Below are 21,069 nucleotides of genomic sequence, written 5' to 3'. Positions count from 1 at the left end.
CCTTCTAGTAATCTAAAAATATATTGCCCCTGCCCTAACTGGCACCATGATCAGTTCACCCACCAGTGTCTATTGAGCTCTAGCCCCAACTCTTGGTCAAGCACTGCCTCGTTTTTTAAATTCTGATCCTTGTTTTCAGATGCCTCCATAACTTTCACCTATACCTCTACATCTCTGTAAATGTATCCAGTCCTATAATTCTTCTGAGACTTCTTCACAACTCCATATCTGGCCTAATAACCATCTGCAATCTTCATTGCATTCCCAGTGCAGCAGTGACTACAGCAGGAAGAATCCCTGTGCTCTGGAATCCTTTCACATTCGCTCTCCTTTAAAGTAATCATAGTCATAGAATCACGGTCCTCAAAATGCTACGACTATTGAGTCGCAGCAACCATCTAACAACATATCTCCTCATGTGGCTCAGTGTCAATTTTGTTTGGTAATGCCCTTGCGAGGTGGCCCAGGGCATTGTGTGCTATTTAAATACAAGTTGTTATTGTCACAAACTGCTGCAGTAACTCAGCAAATTGGACAGCATCACTGCAGGACGTGGATGAGTGACGTTTCGGGTCGGGACCCTTGTTCAGACTGATTGTAGTACGGGGGAGAAAGCCAGAAAAGAAGTGAAGACAGGACAAAACCAGGCATAAATGGATACATACAAGTGAGGGGTTTTAATAGACACGTAGACAACGGCCAGAGATGAAAAGCAGACAAAAGGCTGTGAGAGAAGGGGCAGAAAAGCAAGATATGTGAAGCCAGAGTAAGGCATGAAGGGTCTCAATCCGAAACGTTGCATGTCCATGATCTCGAGATGCTGCCTGACCTGCTGAGCTACTCCAGCACTTTTCTGTTTTTTGCTTAAGATTCCAGCATCTATAATTCTTTGTTTTATTATTATTGTTGATTTGTGGTATTCGGACATATTCAGTTTCATTTTTAAGGAGATGCATTTATTTTTGGGGTTTCCAGGTGGCTTCACATACTAAAGTATTTTAGAATTCTAGCCCAGAAATGTGTTAAGAGGTTCTGCAAATTTTGTGATAGTGTTACCTAATCCCAGATATAGGCCCTGCCCAGTTTCAAATGCCCAATTTATGGACACCTGTACAAATGAACGAGCCACAGCAATCAAAGGAAGGATGAAGCTGAGCAGAGCTGGCAGTGCTGAGCAGTAGCAATCACTCACTCACAACGAGTCAGTGAGACTGGCTGGCGACCACTCTCCCCATGCCTGCTCGCTCTCCCCTCCACCCAAGCTGTTTCTGTGATCCTCTGCCACGCATTGTTTTGTTCATTTACAATTTAGGAAAAATTTGGGCTATGAACTGTTCTCAGGACTGGAACCCTTTCATAACCTTGGAATTGACAGTAGTCAACAAAAATGCAAGGGCTGGCCCACTGACCATCAAGATTATATTATCCATCAATGGTCACGATTACAGAGCTTTGTGAAGCCAATAAGACACAAAGTGCAGGAGCAACTCAGCAGATCAGGCAGCATCTCTGGAGACCATGAGCAGACTTGACATCACAGTGAGCAATGACAGTAATATTGATTTTAAAAAATAAATTCAAGCACTTGACCAATTGCAGTAAAGCAAGTACCCTGTACCACGAAAAATGATTCAGAACACTTTTATTAAAATTTGACTTTGTTTAATTTTGATTATATTGTAAAATTTGATTAACAAGGGGTGGTAATGCCTTGAAACGTTATGTATACACCTGCATGGTTATAGAATTCTCACATTTGTATCTAAATATTCTCTGTTTAATCGAGGAAGAAATGATCACTTTATTCTAAGTTACATTTTGCCAGGTTTAGCAGATTGTTTCCTTTTTTTCTTTGCTTCTTTCTCATGTTAGAGACCCAGATCCAACTCAGCAGTTGTGAAGCATTAGAACTTTTTAAGATCTCTCAGCACTAACTTAAATCTATGTTCTACAATAGATCAGGTTTGTTGACTTTCATCAAGTTTTGTAAGTATAAAGTCAGAAACAACAGCTGAGCTTGAGCTTGTTCCATCAAACACATCCACTGTCTTGTTCATAGGTTTAAAACCTTTGGCTTCAACCTGCCGAGAAAAAAATCAATGATGATAATTCACTGCGGATTAGTCAGGTAAAGTTACTCAAATCTCAACGTATGGATTTAAAAAGTTTGATTATCAAACTATATTTGGGCCTCTTTCACCTCCATTCCTCTACTGTTCACATCTGCCCACATCCCTCCCTTCTCTGTTTAAGAAGGAACTGCAGATGCTGGAGAATCGAAGGTTACACAAAAAAGCTGGAGAAACTCAGCGGGTGCAGCAGCATCTAAAAAGCTAGAGAAACTCAGCGGGTGCAGCAGTTTCGGGCCGAAACGTCTGAAGAAGGGTTTCGGCTCGAAACGTTGCCTATTTCCTTCGCTCCATAGATGCTGCTGCACCCGCTGAGTTTCTCCAGCTTTTTTGTGTAACCTCCCTCCCTTCTCTGGTTCCACTCATCAGCTTCCTTTTATTTCAGACTGTACAATCTGCAGTCCTCTGTAGTCTCCACTCATCACCTCCCAGCCTTGGCCACTTTCACCACTCCTCCCTTCCCCCACCGAATTACATCTGGCCATCATCTACCTCCTTACCTTGTTCTACTGATCATTTCTCAACTCCGTCCTTACCTCCACCCCTCTATCCCTATAATGACTATTTCCCTTCTATAACCTCAGCTCTGTAGCAGGGCCTCAACCTAAAATATCAACTATTCCATTGTCCCCACACATGCTGCCTGACCTGCTGAGTTTCACCAGTTTTTTTGCTCTAGGAATTCCTTCACCTAGGAGAGCATGTGGGGATTCAGTTTGTTGAATGCATTCAAGAGCAGCGATCGATAGTAAATTAGAGATGTGGGGTCAGTGTAAGAAAGCCACTGCAGTGAAAGCTCAGCCAACGTCTTATTGAGTGACAAAGGAGGCAGAGACTGACTGCCCTCCTCCTGTGTCTGATAGATAGTTTACGCTAAAACATAGGCGGTTTCCAAAATCTCCTCACTACCAGCTTTGTGTAGTGGTTTAGAGTGCAGTTGATTCAAGTCAGGAGGAAGGAGGGTTAGAGAGTAAGGTGGGTGAGGGAAGGATTAGGGAATCAGTATATGTGTTGGTGACCGAGTCTACATGTAGTTAGAGGATGTGCAGCTGCCTGTCTCTGGGCCCATGTACGTGTATGCATGAACACATACAGCAGACTGATCTCGAATCATCTTTGACCACCTTGTAACTAGACTAAAGCCTTGCTCAGTCAATACTGTATGTATGCCCACATGCAAAAGCGATCACATCTGTCATTCCTCACCATAGTGAAAGCAGGTTGTCCTTAAATGCAAGGTTTTTGCCAAAAGAAGGAGTATCAATCTATCCTTAACATTCAGTCCTCCTACACCTTAATACAATTTGTAGCCAAACAACTCAGTCATAAACAAAACATTGTTTTAAAAACGGAGGTAGGGATAACTTTTAAATTAAATATATCCCCCCCCCCCCCCCCCCCTGCCCCCCACGCCCTCCCCCCCAACAATTCCTGATTAATGAGTGGAAACTTGAATATAAACCCTTACCATAAGTGTGTACTCCCCAGGTACCAGAAGTCTATAATATTCTCCCAGTTTACTGGTTTGAAATGGGATGAGATTCTTCCTGCCAAATACATTTACAATTGCTTTGGAAACAGGGCTGTTATCTTGATCCAGAACTCTGCCCTTTATTCCTGAAAGGTGAAGGTGTATAAATTACTTTTCATGTATTGAAGCATTCTAAACATCACTGTTTCAATTTGAAGTCAATCGGGTCAACCATCAAAATGAGTGGTTCTGATTTCTGATTCTTATATTCTCAGCCGATGCTCTCACACGCCTACAGAAGATGTTTGTGGAACAGATGATCTCTACAACTGTACATTATTCTGTTCTGAAAGTGACAGAAATATTGATAACAAATTATCATATTATCCAAATTGAACCAAGCTGATTATAACTTTCTATAGGTGTTGTTTTTCCCTCCATACTGGGACATTAACCTCTGTAAAATACATTTCTGGAACACTGCAGGCCAATAATCTTTCTGATGAAAATGTACAGAACTGAAACACTGATTTTTCTCTACGCAGTTATTTCCTGAGCTGCTGCGCATTTCCAGCTGATACGGCTTCTATTTAAGATTTCCAGCATCTATAGTTCTTGCTATTTTAATAACCAAGAGTAGTATTACGGATAGAAGGGTCTCTAATTGAAATGTAAACTAGTGAAGTTGCCAAATTAACTTAATCTATTAAAAAATATAATTAAAAAATTTATTTTTAAATGAAAGCATTTGGTATTGACTATGTTAGAATTCATGTAACCCACCAATCTGTCTATGTTTATTAGTTTGAAGAAGGGTCATAGAAACATAGAAACATAGAAAATAGGTGCAGGAGCAGGCCATCGGCCCCTCAAGCTTGCACCGCCATTCAATATGATCATGGCTGATCATCCAACTCAGTATCCTGTACCTGCCTTCTCTCCATACCCCATGAACCCTTAAGCCACAAGGGCCACATCTAACTCCCTCTTAAATATAGCCAGTATCTCCACCTGAAATCTCCACCCGAAACATCACCCATTCCTTTTCTCCAGAGGTGCTGCCTCCCGCTGAGTTATTCCAGCATTTTGTGTCTATCTTATGTTTATTACTTGGCAGACTATTCAGATTGCGCACACTATTCAGATTATGTTAGCTGGAGTGTTACACAAATACCACAAACTTGTTGCTTTACACCTGCAGTTTCACGCAGAGGTTTTTGTTGTGCTCTGGTTTTATTTTTACACCAATAATTATAGGCTGATCAATGGCCCCTCATGTAAGATGCACTCAATTTATATTTGTGCAGTAAAATCCACAGCAGCGCCAGCTCCTCATTAGTTCTAGTTCCTGGGGTTGGTTTCTTATTTACTCCCTGCCTACAAAGCATTACCTGCACAAAACATTTTCATACAAGATGAGGCTGATTGATTTCTAAATATCAGCATTCGTGGAAGATCACGGAGACTAGATCTGACCCAGTCCCTTCGCAGCACCATGAGCTGCTTTAATGCATTAATGTGCTATCTTAACTGATGTTAAGTTTAGAGATACAGCATGAAAACAACCCTTCAGCCCACCAAGTCCATGCCGACCATCGATCACCCGTTCACAATAGTTCTATGTTATCCAACATTCGCATCCACTGCCTACATACCTGGGGCAATTTACAGAGGCCAAGTAACCTACAAACCCGCACGTCTTTGGGATGTGGGAGGAAACTGGAGCATCCAGAGAAAAACCTACATGGCGACAGGGCGAGCATACAAACTCCATACAGACACCACCCAGGTCAGGATTGAACCCAGGTCTCTGGCGCTGTGAGGCAGCAGCTTTATCAGCTGTGTCATTTTCCATCCTCACCCATGTTCACCGGCAGGCAGTGTAATCACAACAATCGTAGGCACATCCGCCACAATTTCACACTCTGTTCTCCCTGAACACAACAAAAAATCGGGGAATTTCCCATTGGAAAACATTAACAAGAGTCAGTGTTCAATAAACTGCTCTCAAAAGCCTTTGAGATGATAGTGTCACGGCGAGCGTGTACCCAGATGGGCTTGCTTGAGCAAGGCGATGAGTGATGCTTTGTTCTGATCCCAGAAGTGTGGTAGTTGTGCAGCCGGTGGATACTTGCAACAAGACAGCTCTACTGTCACCTCGAAGCACTGCCCCCACACGTAATTGTAGTCTTGCATTCCACCTAGTGACAGATATTGAAAACTGTCAGGCTCACATACTTGAAGTCAGCACAAATAAATCTTCACACACAATTTGCTTTACAACATGGTCCTTTTTATATCTGAACCAGATATTCAGGTAGATTATAAAACAAGATTAGCTGGAAAGTAACTGACTGTTAACGCATCAAGAAGCATTTTTTTAACAGAGACATTTGTTATGAGGGTATGATCTTGAACTCTTTGACTCTCTAAGCACCAGCTCATTGTATTCCATGTTCATTGTTGCCTTGGTCAGTGTATAAGATTCATGAGCTGGCAACAAATGCTTCTAGTACAAAAACCGTCCTTAGAACCACATAATAAAACACATAAAAAGACCTTGCTTCATCTCACCCTAACAATGTATCATTTTCATAATTGAATCATCAGTTCACTAATAATTCTTGTTCAGTATTCAAGCACCAAATTAGCGGCGCTGGGCTTCATGACAGGTTTTAACCAAGATACTGGAAGTCCAGGGGTAATAATGGGTGGGTGGAATGACATTAATGGGATTCATGTTGTAACCATGCATCAGTGAGTTCAGGATCTTGGCCAAGTATTCTGTCAAAGGGCAGGGAAATGAGAACATGAAACACCCAGAGACCGTCTCCATAATTGCTGCACGGTTACAGAAACGATAGGTAGGTATATCTCCAAGTCTGTGTTAGCACAGATCAATAGCACCTAGATGCCACAAAGCTAGGGGGAGAAATAAAATCTGAAGTTGAAAGCAGAAATAATATAAATAACGAATAAATAATGAATAACATAACTAATGTACCTTTGAAAATTGGTTTTGCTTTTTATAATTCCAGTGGCCATAAACACCTTTGTCTTATTCATGGGGAGGTCACTGACAACACCAGCATTTATTGCCTATCCTATTTCTCCTTGAACTGAGTGACTAGTTAGGCCATTCTGGAAGGTAGTAATGTCAACTCAGATTCTATAAAATGAAATTCAATATAAGCCAGAACAGATTTGCTTTCTAAAATCCTTCAGTAAGCTAATGGCTGTATAAACACCAATTCTTTTTCTGGTCTTCATGATTGATACTGGCTTTCTAAAGACCATGTATCCCCGTTCCCTAACTCCAACAATCTGTGGTATGATTCAAAAGATGTGCTAATTCATAATGCCTTATGACAAACTGTAAACTCTCCAAATCCCATGATGGTAAATAGTCAGAAAGTTGCAACAAGTGAACAGCATGTTCCATGACCGAGCTGTGAATTGGCATTCTGTGTAAATGTCTTGCCTGCTATGCTGTACCACTTGGCTCCATTTGTCACACCATCTAAGAATTTCATCTTGCACAGATTTCCTTTGTACATGGTTTTGTGGTTAAAGGAGTATGTTTTTGCCAAATATTTAAATACGTCATCATCCGGACTCCGGCTGTAGTTGGTGCTACCTGCGAAGAATAATGAACAGAAATGCTACTTAACATTCATTTCATAGTGAAAATAAAACTCAGGAAAGGAAACAGGATTTTGCCAAAAAAAACAACACAACAAACAATAAACACAAAATGTTTTTGGGCTCAAAACATCAAAGCGAAGTCAAAAAGTTACTCAACGGCACAAAAGGGCTGAACTAATAAAACCTTCCAATCGGACCAAGCTCAAACTCATTTCAATCGGATAGTCTCTATCAAAGAAAATTTAAGGCTATTGGACTAATTGATCTATGTTGGCCATAGTGTACCAATTATTGGTTATTGGGTAATTCTTGTAAATGTACCAAGATACAATTAAACATAATGTTTTGCATATTATCCAGGCAAATCATGTCATATGTGCGAGCATCAGGTAGTGCAAACAAAGAAGATAAACAGAATGCAGAATATAGTGTTACAGCTACAGACAAAGTGCAGATAAAAAAGTTCAAGAACAGCAATGGGGTAGATTGGAAGATCAGGAATTATCCCGAGCATGAGATGCCTAAGATAGGCACAAAATGCTGGAGTAATTCAGTGGGTTCGGCAGCATCTCTGGAGAAAATTAATAGGTGACATTTTGGGTCAGGACCCTTCTTCAGACTGTTTGAAGGGGAGAGAGACCTAGAAGTGAGTCTGTCTCCTGTGATGGAGACAGAGAAATCAAGAAAGGGGAAAGAGGTGTCAGAGATAGTTCAGGTGCCTAATAAGAGATACCTAATCAGCAACCTGGTAACAGCGGCGGGGGGGGGGGGGGGGGGGGGGGGGGGGGGGGGGGTGGGGGGGAGGGGGGGGGGGGGGGGGGTGGGGGGGGGGGGGGGGGGGGGGGGGGGGGGAATCAGCTGGTGAGTGCTTTCTAGCTTTTGTATCTTCCACCCAATGGAGAAGGGGCGAAGAGGGAATGACTGAGAGAGGGGAGAAAAGAGAATAACAATTGTTATCCAGAACATGATAATGGTATATTATGAAGGCTAGATGTAAATCTGCAATGGTTCAAACACTCAATCATCATTAGTGAGAATGCTGGCGTTTGACCATTGGATGAAGATCAAAGATTAAGATTCAAGAACATGAAACACAAAGACATTGCCCCACATTAAGGATGTTAGGAATATTTGGTGAGTGAGTGAGTGAGTGAGTGAGTGAGTGAGTGAGTGAGTGAGTGAGTGAGTGAGTGAGTGAGTGAGTGAGTGAGTGAGTGAGTGAGTGAGTGAGTGAGTGAGTGAGTGAGTGAGTGAGTGAGTGAGTGACAATCCCATAGCATTGAGAATGACTTGCTTCCATTAAAGTAAAGAGCTGGAAATGAGTGTACTAGATTGAAGTGGCCTTTGCACACCAACTACCACAACAGTCTTGAGGTCTTATTCCAATGGCAGTCACGGTGGCACAGCGGTAGAGTTGCTGCCTTACAGCAAAATGCAGCGCCAGGGTCCCGGGTTCGATCCCGACTACGGGTGCTGTCTGTATGGAGTTTGTACGTTCTCCACGTGATCTGCGTGGGTTTTCCCCGAGATCTTCGGTTTCCTCCCACACTCCAAAGACATGCAGGTTTGTAGGTTAATTGGCTTGTAGGTTAATTGGCTTGATAAAAATGTAAAATTGTCCAAGTTGGCGACATGCAGAGTACTGCCCTGCCGACTACAACATTCAGAAGGTTCAGAATGGCAATGAGGTCCAAGACAGTTGGATATCTGCACATACTGCAGCTGCAACACTTCTCACACTTCTCAGATTTGCACACCTTCCTGCCTGAAACTCCTTCCTGTGCCCCCACCTCCACCCTTTCTCCTTCTGTTCCCTCAATCTACTTGCCTCACTCCCCTTCCTGTTCTCTCCCTCTCCTCTACAGTCCCCTACTTGGTTCTTACACAACACATATTGTCTTTCCAATATCACAACAAATAGATAAACCACAGATACAGTCAATGAGCACTATCTTGGTCCCACCGTTGGACAAGGGCAGCTGAATCAGGCACCATAACAGGGAGTTTGTGCAGGTAAATGGGATCATTTAACAGATTAATCTGCAATGCGAGTAGGCGAGGAAGATTGTTTTTCCTAATTCATTCATGGAAAAGAGGCAGGACTGACACTGACATTTACCCCTCATCCCTCTCTGCCCTTGAGTTGGTGGTCAGCCACCTTCTTGAACTGTTATAGTCTTAGAGATGAAGTTGCCCCCACAGTAATGTTAGACTAAGAAATTCCAGGACAATGGTGAAGGAACAACAGAGGATGGTTTAGAACGAAAGAGTGAAATGTAATTCCAACAGGATCGAGGAGGGGACGTAGTTACAATGGGCCACATGGCCTCATTCTGGGCTGTGTTGTTCCACAATTCTATTTTAGATTTGCTACTGAATTTTAAACAAATGTTTATTGCCAGATCTGTAGCACCTTTGTCCTCCGCCCCAAAGTCACGCAAAAATCAGCAACTCTTCATGGCTGGACAAATTGTCTCTTTTCTTGCTTTTAGAATTTGAGAAATCGGATTGCTTTGTGAAGTGTCACGGCTACATTCACAATGTTGCTGGCACTTGCTTTTCCCGTCTCTTGCTGGTTTGTTAACATGAGGATATATTTTTTTCAACACACTTTGCCAGCCATTATGGGATCTTCACAGAGACTGTCAGCTCCAAGTCAAGCAAAACTTCAAGCAGTCCAGCGACATTGTGATCAGTGGAATGTCAGCTGCAAACAAAAATTGATGTTCATTTTGGACATTCTGCTGTGTGTGTCACTGGGGTCTAGGCTTAGTTAGATGTGAGACAGCTTCTGAACAGGAATTCAAAATTACCCAAACTGTTCAGAATTGACACAGGATCAAGCCTTTCATTCAGGCTCCTGATCAGCACATCCACAAAAATCTTACAATCCTCTCTTGGCACTGTCAGCTTTTCCTTCCGTGTACAGAAGGTTGTTATCTCTGGCTTCCTCTGCTGGGTATCCCGTGGTGATTCATCACCGTCTGCACTCTTTTCACTGCCAAGTTATGCATGGCTTCAACATCAGAGAAACTGACAGTCTCCTTTTCAAATGCCCATGTTAGAGTATTCAGCTTTGCCAAGGGACTTTGGGCAGCAGGTTGGTGTTTGGATCTGTTCTTTTACCCATAGGGCCCCTCAGGTTATTAAAAGTGCTTCTTATAGCATCCCATCATTATTGTCACTGCTTACAGCAAACTTGCCTCAGGTGCAAAAGTTGTCTCGGTTTGTTTTATCATTCAGGTTCTTTAAATGAGCTCCTAGACTGCTCCTTCCACGCAGCAAAGGGGCGTGATTCCCATCCCATTGTAATTAGCTCATTCACGACCTACAATGCCGCAATAAGCTTAAGCCTTTCACGTGGTGAGGCAGTGACCTGCAGATCAATGCAGAGTGTTTGCTGGAAGATGCTGTGCACATAGGAATCTTCTACCTACACACACAGGGTTAACCCATTCAGCTTTCACTGTTTATCCATTCATATTGATAGCATTTTGGCTGTTGCACATTGTACAATGCCTCACATTATACCACTAATAATTCAGTTTACTAGTGCCTGAAACTATGTTCACTGCAGGAGCGTATAAATTGCTTGCTCTATCAATTGGTATTGATATGTGGGGATCGGTGTTTGTTTCCAGCTAGTGCGCATTTCCTAGCTCAAATAAATGTAACTAAACCAATGGCAGACATTTGTGCCATTTTGAAAATGCACAGCAGTAATTTCCCAAAGTTTCTGCCTCTCCCAAACCCATGTGATGAGGACAGTAGGTGTTTAAGGTGAAGTAACATCCCTTCCCCCACTCCTCCCCCCCCCCCTCCTCGCCCCCATGGAAATATATCACCATATTGTTGTGGTAGAATCTTGGAACTCCAAGCCCAAGCACTTTCAGGAAATGGACTGCAATATTTCAAGAAGGTGGTTCACCAGCCACCATCTTCTCCAGAGTGACAAATACCAGTGATGCATACATCCCATTATAGGCTAAAAACAAATAACTGGGAACAAACACATTAAATCCAAGTTATGCCCCTGTCCCACTTAGGAAACCTGAATGGAAACCTCTGGAGACTTTGCGTCCCACCCAAGGTTTCCGTGTGGTTCCCGGAGGTTGCAGGTGGTTGCCGGAGGTTGCAGGTAGTGGAAGCAGGTAGGGAGACTGACAAAAACCTCCGGGAACCCCCGGGAACCGCACGGAAACCTTAGGTGGGGCGCGAAGTCTCCAGAGGTTTCCGTTCGGGTTTCCTAAGTGGGACAGGCTACTTTTCACAAGGCAGGATTTCAGAATCAAAATCATGTGAAGAATCCAAGGCAAATTGCATACTGTGCTCTAGAGGACACAGGTTACCAACTCAAACTCTTTAAATCTGAAAAATGTACCTTGATTGTTATTATCATAGGGATAAGCTGTCAGTACAGCTCCTCCATGAAAACTAGCAGACAACACAAATGGTTCACTGTGTATCCATCGTATCACTGCCTCTGTTTCTGGTTCAAAAGGTGAAAATCTTCCTCCAAAAGGTTCAGGAAAATTTCGGTTTAAATCTGTATTATTAGCATTATATCTGCAAAATGCACAAAATACAGAGATTGAATTGCTTTTCCCAGACTTATCTACACATTTATATTTACAGATATATTATTATATCTGCATCTGGAGAGAAAAAAAGGGGTGAAAGATATTTCAAAGATACTGTGCTATATAGAGCTAATTCACAATCAGGTATGGTTAAACACCTTGTTTTAGAACATTCAGTTTTGTTCCACAATAAAAGTGAATAGACTCATCAATCACAAGGTCACTTTATTCACTATTTATTGTATTTCCTCACTGTCACTGTTCACAGGGTAAAGAAACCCATCTTTACCCTGTGAACTCAAACCAATTTAATTTGCTACACAGGAAAGGAAATTGGTAATATGTACTTTGGTGAATGTAACATCAGCTGATCACTGTACCATGTAACATAGAAAACACTGTACCATAGAAAAATACTAGCCCTTTCTCAGTTATATTTGACAAGGTTTCGGATCGAGACCCTCTTCAGACTTGAAGAAGTCTGAAGAAAAGTCCCGATCCGAAACCTCACCATCCATGTTCTCCAGAGATGGTGCGATGCATGAAGACTACACGTAATCAGTAAACATTCATCGGAACAAATGTGTTGTGGAGCGAACTTACAATCAGAATTTCTCAGGGCACTTTTACTCAGATACAGAGTTCAAGACAAATCAACACTCACATTTAATGTTACCTCTCAGAATCAAAAACAAACCGATTGACAGAAAAGTCAATGGTGTGAGATAATGTGGGAGAAAAATATAATGGATTCCTCAATACACAACCCATCAAAATAGCTAAATGTCCTGACTGCAATCCTCAATGTAATAATTGATATGCTTACCTGTTACACTCTATCATAAAATAACATAAGATATTGAACTAAATAATAACCAAACAGCCCAGGAGACTGCTCCACCACTCAATGAAGTCTTTGTTGATCTGTTACTCCATTTTCCTGCTTGTTCTCCACAATCCTCCATTCCCCTAAAATCTATAGTTTTATTTCTATTTCTGATTCCAGTGGCCATAAACACCTTATTCCAAAAATTTACAATTCATTTGAGAGATAAAATTCCTCCTCCCCTCTGTCTTAAATGGCTGTTTCCATGATCTTGAGATTATGGCCCATAGTTCTGGACATTCCCTCAGTATCTATCTCCATCAAGTACTTTCACTAATTTATATGTTTTCAATAGTCGCCTCATATTCATCTAGACCTTTCCTTGTTAGACACGTGGAATCAATCGAGTAAACCCTCCCTGCACTGCCTTCATAATATTTCATCTTTCTCAAAGCCTTTAAATTGTTTAGTTATGGACATGTCCACTTAGCCGTATTGCAATGGTTACCGTGCCTCTGAGAGTGGAAGCAATGTGAGGGAAGAACTCAAGGTCAGGCAGCATCTCTGGAGGATGTGAATAGGTGACATTTCGGGTTGGGACTTTCCATCAGACTAAAGAAAGGTCCCAACCTGAATCATCGCCTATGCATGTTCTCTAGAGATGCTGCCCGATCCACTGGATTACTCCAGCACTTTGTGTTCTTTTTTTTCTAAACTAGCGCATGCCGTCCCGTGTGTCTATTCTGAAACAATAACCATGGGCACACTTTCAAAACTTAATGTCAAAGGAAGCCCATAATTTGTTCAGTAAATCTATTTAATTTGCAAAATTTCACTGAATCAAAAAATATCAGGACATAAAACATAAACCCGCTGATATGTAGACAAACCTCTCACCACCTTGTTGATTTTTTTGACTGTATGGAGTCTGAATATGAGAAATAATAAATAAGCTCTAGGAATAAAGCTGCCAGAGCATTGAATAAAACCTTACCGTCCGTGAGTGCCACTGCATTTACCAACTCGCGAAATTTCGAACCCATCTGGGTTCATCGAGGGTAGGATGTGGATCCGCATGCTATTGATCAGGTCGGTGATGTTTGTATCAGTTTGATAGCTTGAGACGAGGTATTCGATCAAGTGAAGCAGAATCTCCCTACTTACAGGCTGCACAAATCAGAGCGTTAAGCAATAGAAAAGCAACATTTCCCCGAGTTCCAATGTCAGTCCCAAGGCTGATAACTATTTCCTTTTTCCGATTTTCATTAAAGTGAGTACTGAGCTACCATGGTTGCTCCAAACTCACAAAGTCTTACTTTCACTATGTTGTTCTCATAGTAAACCAGCGATATTTTACATCAGATATCAGGTACAAAGGTGTAACCGGCCAAGGGTTTATTAACCTGTTTTGCTTTACCTTCTAGAAGGAAATTAGGAAATTAGATAAGTGCTTGAGAAATAATTATTTGCAAAATAGGGAATAGGAATAATGGAATTGCTCAACCTGGAGCCAACATGTCTATCGGTTGAGCCAACAATTCCCATCCCAGTGCCCTAGAATTTATATAAATTTCAAAAAGTGATTGTACATCACTGACCTTGCAGGAAGACTTTATAGCATTTGGTGTCATAATAATCCTAAGATTCAACAACAAACACAAACCCTTACACTTAAAGTGCTGCCAATGTTATGGAAAGGATTTTTCAGGGTAGGATTTACTCCTATTTGGACAAGAATGGGTCAATTACTGACAGTAAGCATGGATTTGTAGCCAGCAGGTCATGTCTTACTAACTTGATCGAGTTTTTTGAGGAGGTGATGAAGGTGATTGATGAGGTTAGGGCAGTGGATGCTGTCTACGTGGATGTTAGTAAGATACAAGAGTCATGATACAGCTTTATAGGACATTGATTAGGCTGCATTTGGAATATTGTGTGCAGTTCTGGTCACTACAGGATGTAGAGGAGGTTTACCATGAGCGAATGGCGGTGCGGGCTCGATGGACCTGGTGGTCTGCTCTCGCACCTACTTTCTATGTTTCTACCAGAATGACGTCAGGATTAGAGGGTTATTAGTTACAGGGGTTGGACACACTTATGTAGACACCTGAAAGAACTCTTTTCCCCGGATGAAAAACAACTACTTGGGGGTATAGCTTTAAAGGTGAGTGAGGCAAAGTTTAAAGGAGATATATGGGGCAAGTGTTTTACACAGAGGGTTGTGAGTGCCTGGGATTCACTGATGGTGGAGCCAGTTATGAAAGTTTAAGAGACTTTTGGGTAAGTATATAGAGATGCAGGGAATAGAGGGATGTGGATTATGTGCGGGTGATAAGGGTTGGTCTTGGCACAGTCATGGTGGGCTGATGGGCCTGTTCCTGTCTTCTGTATGTTCTATGTAATTTACTCCAATTTTGATATTCAGGTGTTATTCGGCTCTGATCCAAAAGGAAGTTTCCTTGGAAGTTAAGATCCATCCAAGTAGGCTTCATTGTTCCCAAATACATTCAAATTTCCCAAATACATTCATTGTAAACCAAATATTTTCCTTAGAAGCACAGAGGTGACCTAATATGGTAAAGGGTCTCGATAGAGCAGATACTGCTGGTGGAAGGAATGCAGAGCCAGTGCATCCTCCCTCAGTTTGCAGATATACCACCTCATTCAATATGAAATACCTCGTTTCCGTGGATGTTTCCGATGTATTTTACCTCAGGAATCCCAATTCGATGTTCATTAGGCGTTTCTCCAATTACAATAACCGACAATTCCCGTCCTAATGGACAAGAATTGAGGCAGACAAATAAAAGTGATCTAATCAGGGAATTTTATCTGACATTGAACTGCAAAAGCAAAGTAAGATTTAAAATATAACCTGAATACAAAATTACATTCCACCCTTTCAACTAAGAATAACCTGTGAATGGGGATGTTGCTAGAACTAGTGGGTCTGAGCTTAGGGAGAGGTTGAGTAGGCTGGGATTCTATTCCTTAGAGCATAGGAGGATGAATGGTGATCTTATAGACGTGTGTAAAATCATGAGAGGAATAGATTGGGTCGATGCACAGAGCCTCTTGCCCAGAGTAGATGAATCGAGGACCAGAGGACATAGGTTTAAGGTGAAGGGGAAAAGATTTAATAGGAATCTGAGGGGTAACTTTTTCACACAAAGGGTGGTGGGTGTATGGAACAAGCTGCCAGAGGAGGTAGCTGAGACAGGGACTATCCCAACATTTAAGAAACAGTTAGGCAGGTACACGGATAGAAGAGGTTTGGAGGGATAAAGACGAGTGTAGCTGGGACACGTTGGCCAGTGTGGGCAAGTTGGGCCGAAGGGCCTGTTTCCACACTGTATCACTCTATGACCTCGTGACTCTAATAGGTAGCAGAATTTTCCCTGTATGAAACAGTATTTTGACACCTAATATGAATGTAAATGTCTAGGTGTCATCACCTTGAAAATGTGCATACTGTACTGAAACCCCGTGTTCTACTGATCAGTTACCCAGTGTCACCAGATTAATTGTCTTTCAGCTGGTCCCATTGACTAGCCTTCAGCATCCATACATCTCACTAGGTAAAATGCATGCTCCACCTTCCACAGACTTTCCGATGGAGTAAAGATGAGTGATACTTGAAAAATTCGCATGCACGTCTTTCAGAAACGTCTCCAGAAAATCCGTGCGATGGTACTTGAAGTCCAAACTAGCGTGAGAGTATCGGTGACACATAAATAACAGGCAGCAGACTACATACATCCAACATGCTTGTGGTCTGGAAGGCACTAATGCAAGACCAGGGCCGAACACTGCCTGTAAGAAAGGAGGGTATGTTTTAGTTCCATTTATTTTTCCGTTTCCATATAGCTTCCTAAAATACTTCTTCAAACTTCCTGAATTCACCTGTCTATAATTTAATGTCGCCGGCATTTAAATGGACTGTACAGGTATGAAATGCCTCCTTATTCTAGTAATCATCGAGGAAATATATATAGTTGGACTTGTAGTGGAGTCGCGTCCTTCACATTTTTACTTTAAAGGCTTTGGTTAGAGACTAGCCGTCTACAGACTTCTGAGTAACATCATTCCGGGTATTCATATATTTAAAATAAATGAGACCATTCTCCTTCCGCCGGGCCCGGGGTTTCGAGGTTTCGCCGCTCGCGTGTGGACTGCGAACAAGACTCTAGTCTAAACCAACAGTCCATTGTCCACGTCCGTGAGGTCATTAAAGCGAAATCTCACAATGTTGCCGGGGGAAAGATTCCAAGCTGAGGGTTTGTTCCGACGCAGTCTGACCCCTAAACACAAAGAAGGAGGGGAAACGTAGTGGGAATATTAACGTTAGTGGAATCTTCAAACGAATAGAAACAAGAGACTGCAGGTGCTGGTCTGCAAACAAAAAAGAATCAAAGTGCTGGAGTAACTCAGAAACAAAGAATTGCAGATGCTGGTTAATACACAAAAGGACACAAAGTGCTGGAGTAGCTCAACGGGTCAGGTAGGATCTCTGGAGAACATGGAAAGGTGTTTTTTCGGGTGGAGAACCTTCTTCCGACTCGCAGAAACATAATTAGGTCATTCGGCCCTTCGAGACAGCACCACCATTCAACATGATCATGGCTGATCATCCTAAATCAGTACACCGTTCCTGCTTTCTCCCCATATTTCTTGATTCCGTCTCAATGTGAAGGTCTCGTCCCGAAACGTCATCTATCCATGTTCTCCAGAGATGCTGCCTGATCTGTTGAGTTAATCCAACACTGTGTGTCCTGCTGGAGTAACTAAATGGGTCAGGCAGTATCCGACCCCAGATGTCACCTATCCTTTTTCTCCCGAGAAGCTGCCTGGCCCACTGAGTTACTCCAGCATTGACTATCTTTCTTCGAAAGAGTAGCTTAGCCTATGTCGCCACAAATGACCACTGGGAGTTGTATACACCAGATGTACTCAGAAATCAAAGCAGATCAGGTAACATCTGGGGAGGGAAAGAGTTAACGTTTCAGATCCTTCATCCAAATTGTGAAAACTCAGAAGAATGTCCTCCAATAGAGGAAGACTTTTGTGTAGGAAGGAACTGCAGATGCTGGATTATACCGATGATAGACACACAATGCTGGAATAACTCAACAGGTCAGGCAGCATCTCTGGAGAAAAGGAATAGTGAAGTTTCCGGTCAGACCCTTCTTTGGACCGAAAGTAAAGGGGGGGGGGGGGGGGGGGGCAGGGGATAAGTGACGTTTCGGGTCTTCAGACTGAGAGTCGGGGGAGAGGGAGACTAGAGATATGAAAGGTACAAAGAACAAATGACTGAAAGGTATGTAATCAAAGTCAGCAACAATGATCAAGGAAAGGTGAAGCCCACAATGGTCCATTGTTGGCTGTGGCGAAGTTGATAATAAGTGAAACTAACGAGTGAAGAAATGAAACTAAGCAGGGTTACTAGGGTTGAGGAGGGATGGAGAGAGAAGTTATGCAAGGGTTACTTGAAGATAGAGAAATCAATGTTCATACCGCCGGGGTGTAAACTACCCAAGCGAAATACGAGGTGCTGGTTGCTACAATTTGCGCTTTGGTCTCACTCTGACAGTGGAGGGAGGCCCAGGACAGAAAGGTCAGTGTGGCAACCGGGAGTGCGCATAGGCCAATGCAGACTGAGCGAAGGTATTCAGCGAAACAATCACCCAGTCTGTGCAGAGAACATGGATAGAGTTCAAGAGTGTGACATAGGTGACATTGTTTGGGATCTCCAAGAAGTGTAAACAAACTAAATGAAGCCGTTTCTTGGCACGAAGCGCTAGGGTGGACTGGGCCAAGCCCTAGCGTGGACTCCATTAATACAATTCCCCCCATTCCCCGGACTGTATTGATATCAAAGATACTAAAGCTCCTTTATAATCTTTGATTGATACATCCCCCATGTGGGACTGCACTTGTTGGCTGAGACGCGACAGCGCCGTCGCGTGACGTCACAATCACGCTGGGACTACAAGTTGATTGGACGGGTTTGAATTCCCGGCGGTGAGGGAGGGTCATAATGTGATTGACAGTGATATTAACTAATCAGAGACGGGTTCCATAGAGGCGGGTTCCTTAGTTACGACGGCCAATCCCATCCAGGCTAAAGGTGCTCCTCCAGTGTTTAAAGACTGGATAGACTCGGCTTGTACTCGCTAGAGTTTAGAAGATTGAGGGGGGATCTTATAGAAACTTACAAAATTCTCAAGGGGTTGGACAGGCTAGATGCAGGAAGATTGTTCCCGATGTTGGGGAAGTCCAGGACAAGGGGTCACACAGTTTAAGGATAAGGGGGAAATCCTTTAGGACCGAGATGAGAAAAACATTTTTCACACAGAGAGTGGTGAATCTGTGGAATTCTCTGCTACAGAAGGTAGTTGAGGCCAGTTCATTGGCTATATTTAAGAGGGAGTTAGATCTGGCCCTTGTGGCTAAAGGCAGGTACAGGATACTGAGTTGGATGATCAGCCATGATCATATTGAATGGCGGTACAGGCTCGAAGGGCCGAATGGCCTACTCCTGCACCTATTTTCTATGTTTTTATGTTAAGAAGGAACTGCAGATGCTGCAAAATCGAAGGTACACAAAAAAGCTGGAGAAACTCAGAGGGTGCAGCAGGCATAGATGCTGCTGCGCCCACTGAGTTTCTCAAGCTTTTTTGTGTACCTTCGATTTTGCAGCATCTGCAGTTCCTTCTTAAACACTTCAACTATTAGTTGTTTTATTCTGATCATTATTTATCTTTAAAACATGAATTACAAATAGCAATAGCACAGGAATCAAATCACCGTCAATAATTGAATTGAATGCTGTAGATGTAAGAAATCTGAATCAAATACGAATTGATGGAAATCCTCAAGTCGGTGTGTATGGGGAGAGCTGGAGGGACGCGAAGGCCAGGGTGAAATATTGTGTAACGAGGCAAACACTGCGCCGCCTGGGAGCCACAACAAACTCGCCCAAGTGTCCATCGGTCACCCTGGAAGCTGGCTACAAATACTATAGCAACGGGGATGCTGGTTACTGATAGCCAAAGATTTTATAGCAGAGCTCTGCTATAGGATCTTTGGTGCTGGGTACAAGTGGACACGGAAGCTTCCCGCTGCGACGAGCACCCGGTCACTGTGACCCGTTCTGCATCAGTTGAAAAGTGTAGGTGGTTAAAGACAAGAGAATCACTGCGGTTCCGTGCATCGAGTTGTCGAGATATTGTCACCCTTGACTATTGCGTACAAACAACAAACAAATAGTCGATATTGTTGTGGAGTGTAGGAAGGAACTGCAGATGCTGGTTTAAACCGAAAATAGACACAAAATGTTGGAGTAACTCAGCGGGACAGCCAGGCTGCATCTCTGTAGAGAAGGAATGAGTAACGTTTCGGGTCGAGACCCTTCTTCAAACTGAAAGTCACGAATAGAAGCAGCCACCTGGCTCCACCAGTCAATGTGATCGTGGCTGATCCACCCCATATCTCAGCCCCTCTCTTCTAGGCCAGTTCCCTTCAATCCTCAATTTCCTGATCTGTCAAAAATGTATCTACCTCCACTTTAAATATCTCCAATGTTCTGCCCAGCAGTGTTGTTGCAACGATTTGTATTGGTCGGCTGGATAACAGGGGTATCGCCAAATCTATTGATGGGGGAAAAACGGACTTTTATCTATATTGCTTTATTATTCTCACATGTACCCAGATTCAGTGAAAAACTTTATTTGGGCCTCACTCTGGCAGTAGAGGAGGACACGCACAGACACGCCACAGGTCGGTGTGGCAATGGGAAAGGGGAATTAAAATAGCTGGTATCCAAGAGATTCCAATGGCCACAGTGAACAGAGCACAGGCAAAACAAGCTTTACATATACAACTCAGAAACAGGCCCTTCAGCCCACCAAGTCCATGTTGACCAGTGATCACTCCGTACACTCGCACCATCCTACATGCTAGGGACAAATTACAATTAACAGAAGGCAATTAATCTACAAACCTGCAAATCTTTGGACTGTAGGAGAAAAATGGGACATCTACAGAAAACCCATGTGGTAACAGGGAGAACGTACAAACTCCGTACAGACAGCACCACACCGGGGTCTCTGGCGCTGTAAAGCAGCAACTCTACCACTGCACCACCTACCACCACAATCGCCTAGTCTGCATATCGTCAGCAACTGTTCCTCCTCTGGATGTTCTGGGGATTTCCACCGTCTGCAGGAAAACAGGATGTTTTTTTATCTATGCAAAGTGCTGACATAACTCAACGGGTCAGTCAGCAACTGTGGATGAATGGACAGGTAACATTTTGGATCCGAATCTTCTTCAGACCGATTGGAGTAGGGGAAGAAATCTGCAAATGAGGTGCAGGCGTGACAAAGCCCCAAGTGATGAGTGGATACAGATGAGTGG

At 42.8% G+C, this 21,069-nt stretch overlaps 1 protein-coding gene across 2 annotated transcripts; it reads right to left on the bottom strand.

Moving 5' to 3' along the window:
• Window positions 1-472: 472 nt before the first annotated feature.
• cpm (carboxypeptidase M) lies at window positions 473-21,055 on the bottom strand. 2 transcript variants are annotated; one of them, XM_055660005.1, is made up of 9 exons: window positions 20,801-21,055; window positions 16,248-16,464; window positions 15,330-15,427; window positions 13,646-13,818; window positions 11,627-11,811; window positions 7,082-7,237; window positions 5,649-5,801; window positions 3,598-3,746; window positions 473-2,081 (listed from the first exon to the last, which is right to left on the bottom strand). In XM_055660005.1, the coding sequence occupies exons 2-9, from the start codon at window positions 16,408-16,410 to the stop codon at window positions 1,959-1,961; spliced, it is 1,200 nt and encodes a 399-aa protein (XP_055515980.1). In that variant the 5' UTR covers window positions 16,411-16,464; window positions 20,801-21,055; the 3' UTR covers window positions 473-1,958. The 2 variants fall into 2 exon arrangements, with proteins under 2 accessions (XP_055515980.1, XP_055515979.1); XM_055660004.1 differs by lacking the exon at window positions 20,801-21,055 and adding an exon at window positions 16,555-16,853.
• Window positions 21,056-21,069: the final 14 nt, after the last annotated feature.

The sequence above is a fragment of the Leucoraja erinacea genome, chromosome 31, assembly GCF_028641065.1.
Source record: "Leucoraja erinacea ecotype New England chromosome 31, Leri_hhj_1, whole genome shotgun sequence".
In the NCBI taxonomy this organism is placed as follows: Eukaryota; Metazoa; Chordata; class Chondrichthyes; order Rajiformes; family Rajidae; genus Leucoraja; species Leucoraja erinaceus.
This window is presented reverse-complemented; position numbering and strand designations above follow the sequence as displayed.

Bases quoted from the DNA above. Each gene is read 5' to 3' on its own strand.
- cpm (XM_055660004.1), bottom strand. From the start codon at position 16,581: ATGCCGGCGACATTAAATTATAGACAG. The intron at 15,428-16,247 runs GTGGAGCATGCA...CTTGTCCATTAG, and splicing joins CATCGGAAAGTCTGTGGAAG to GACGGGAATTGTCGGTTATT. The intron at 7,238-11,626 runs GTACATTTTTCA...TATTCTTCGCAG, and splicing joins CTATGATAATAACAATCAAG to GTAGCACCAACTACAGCCGG.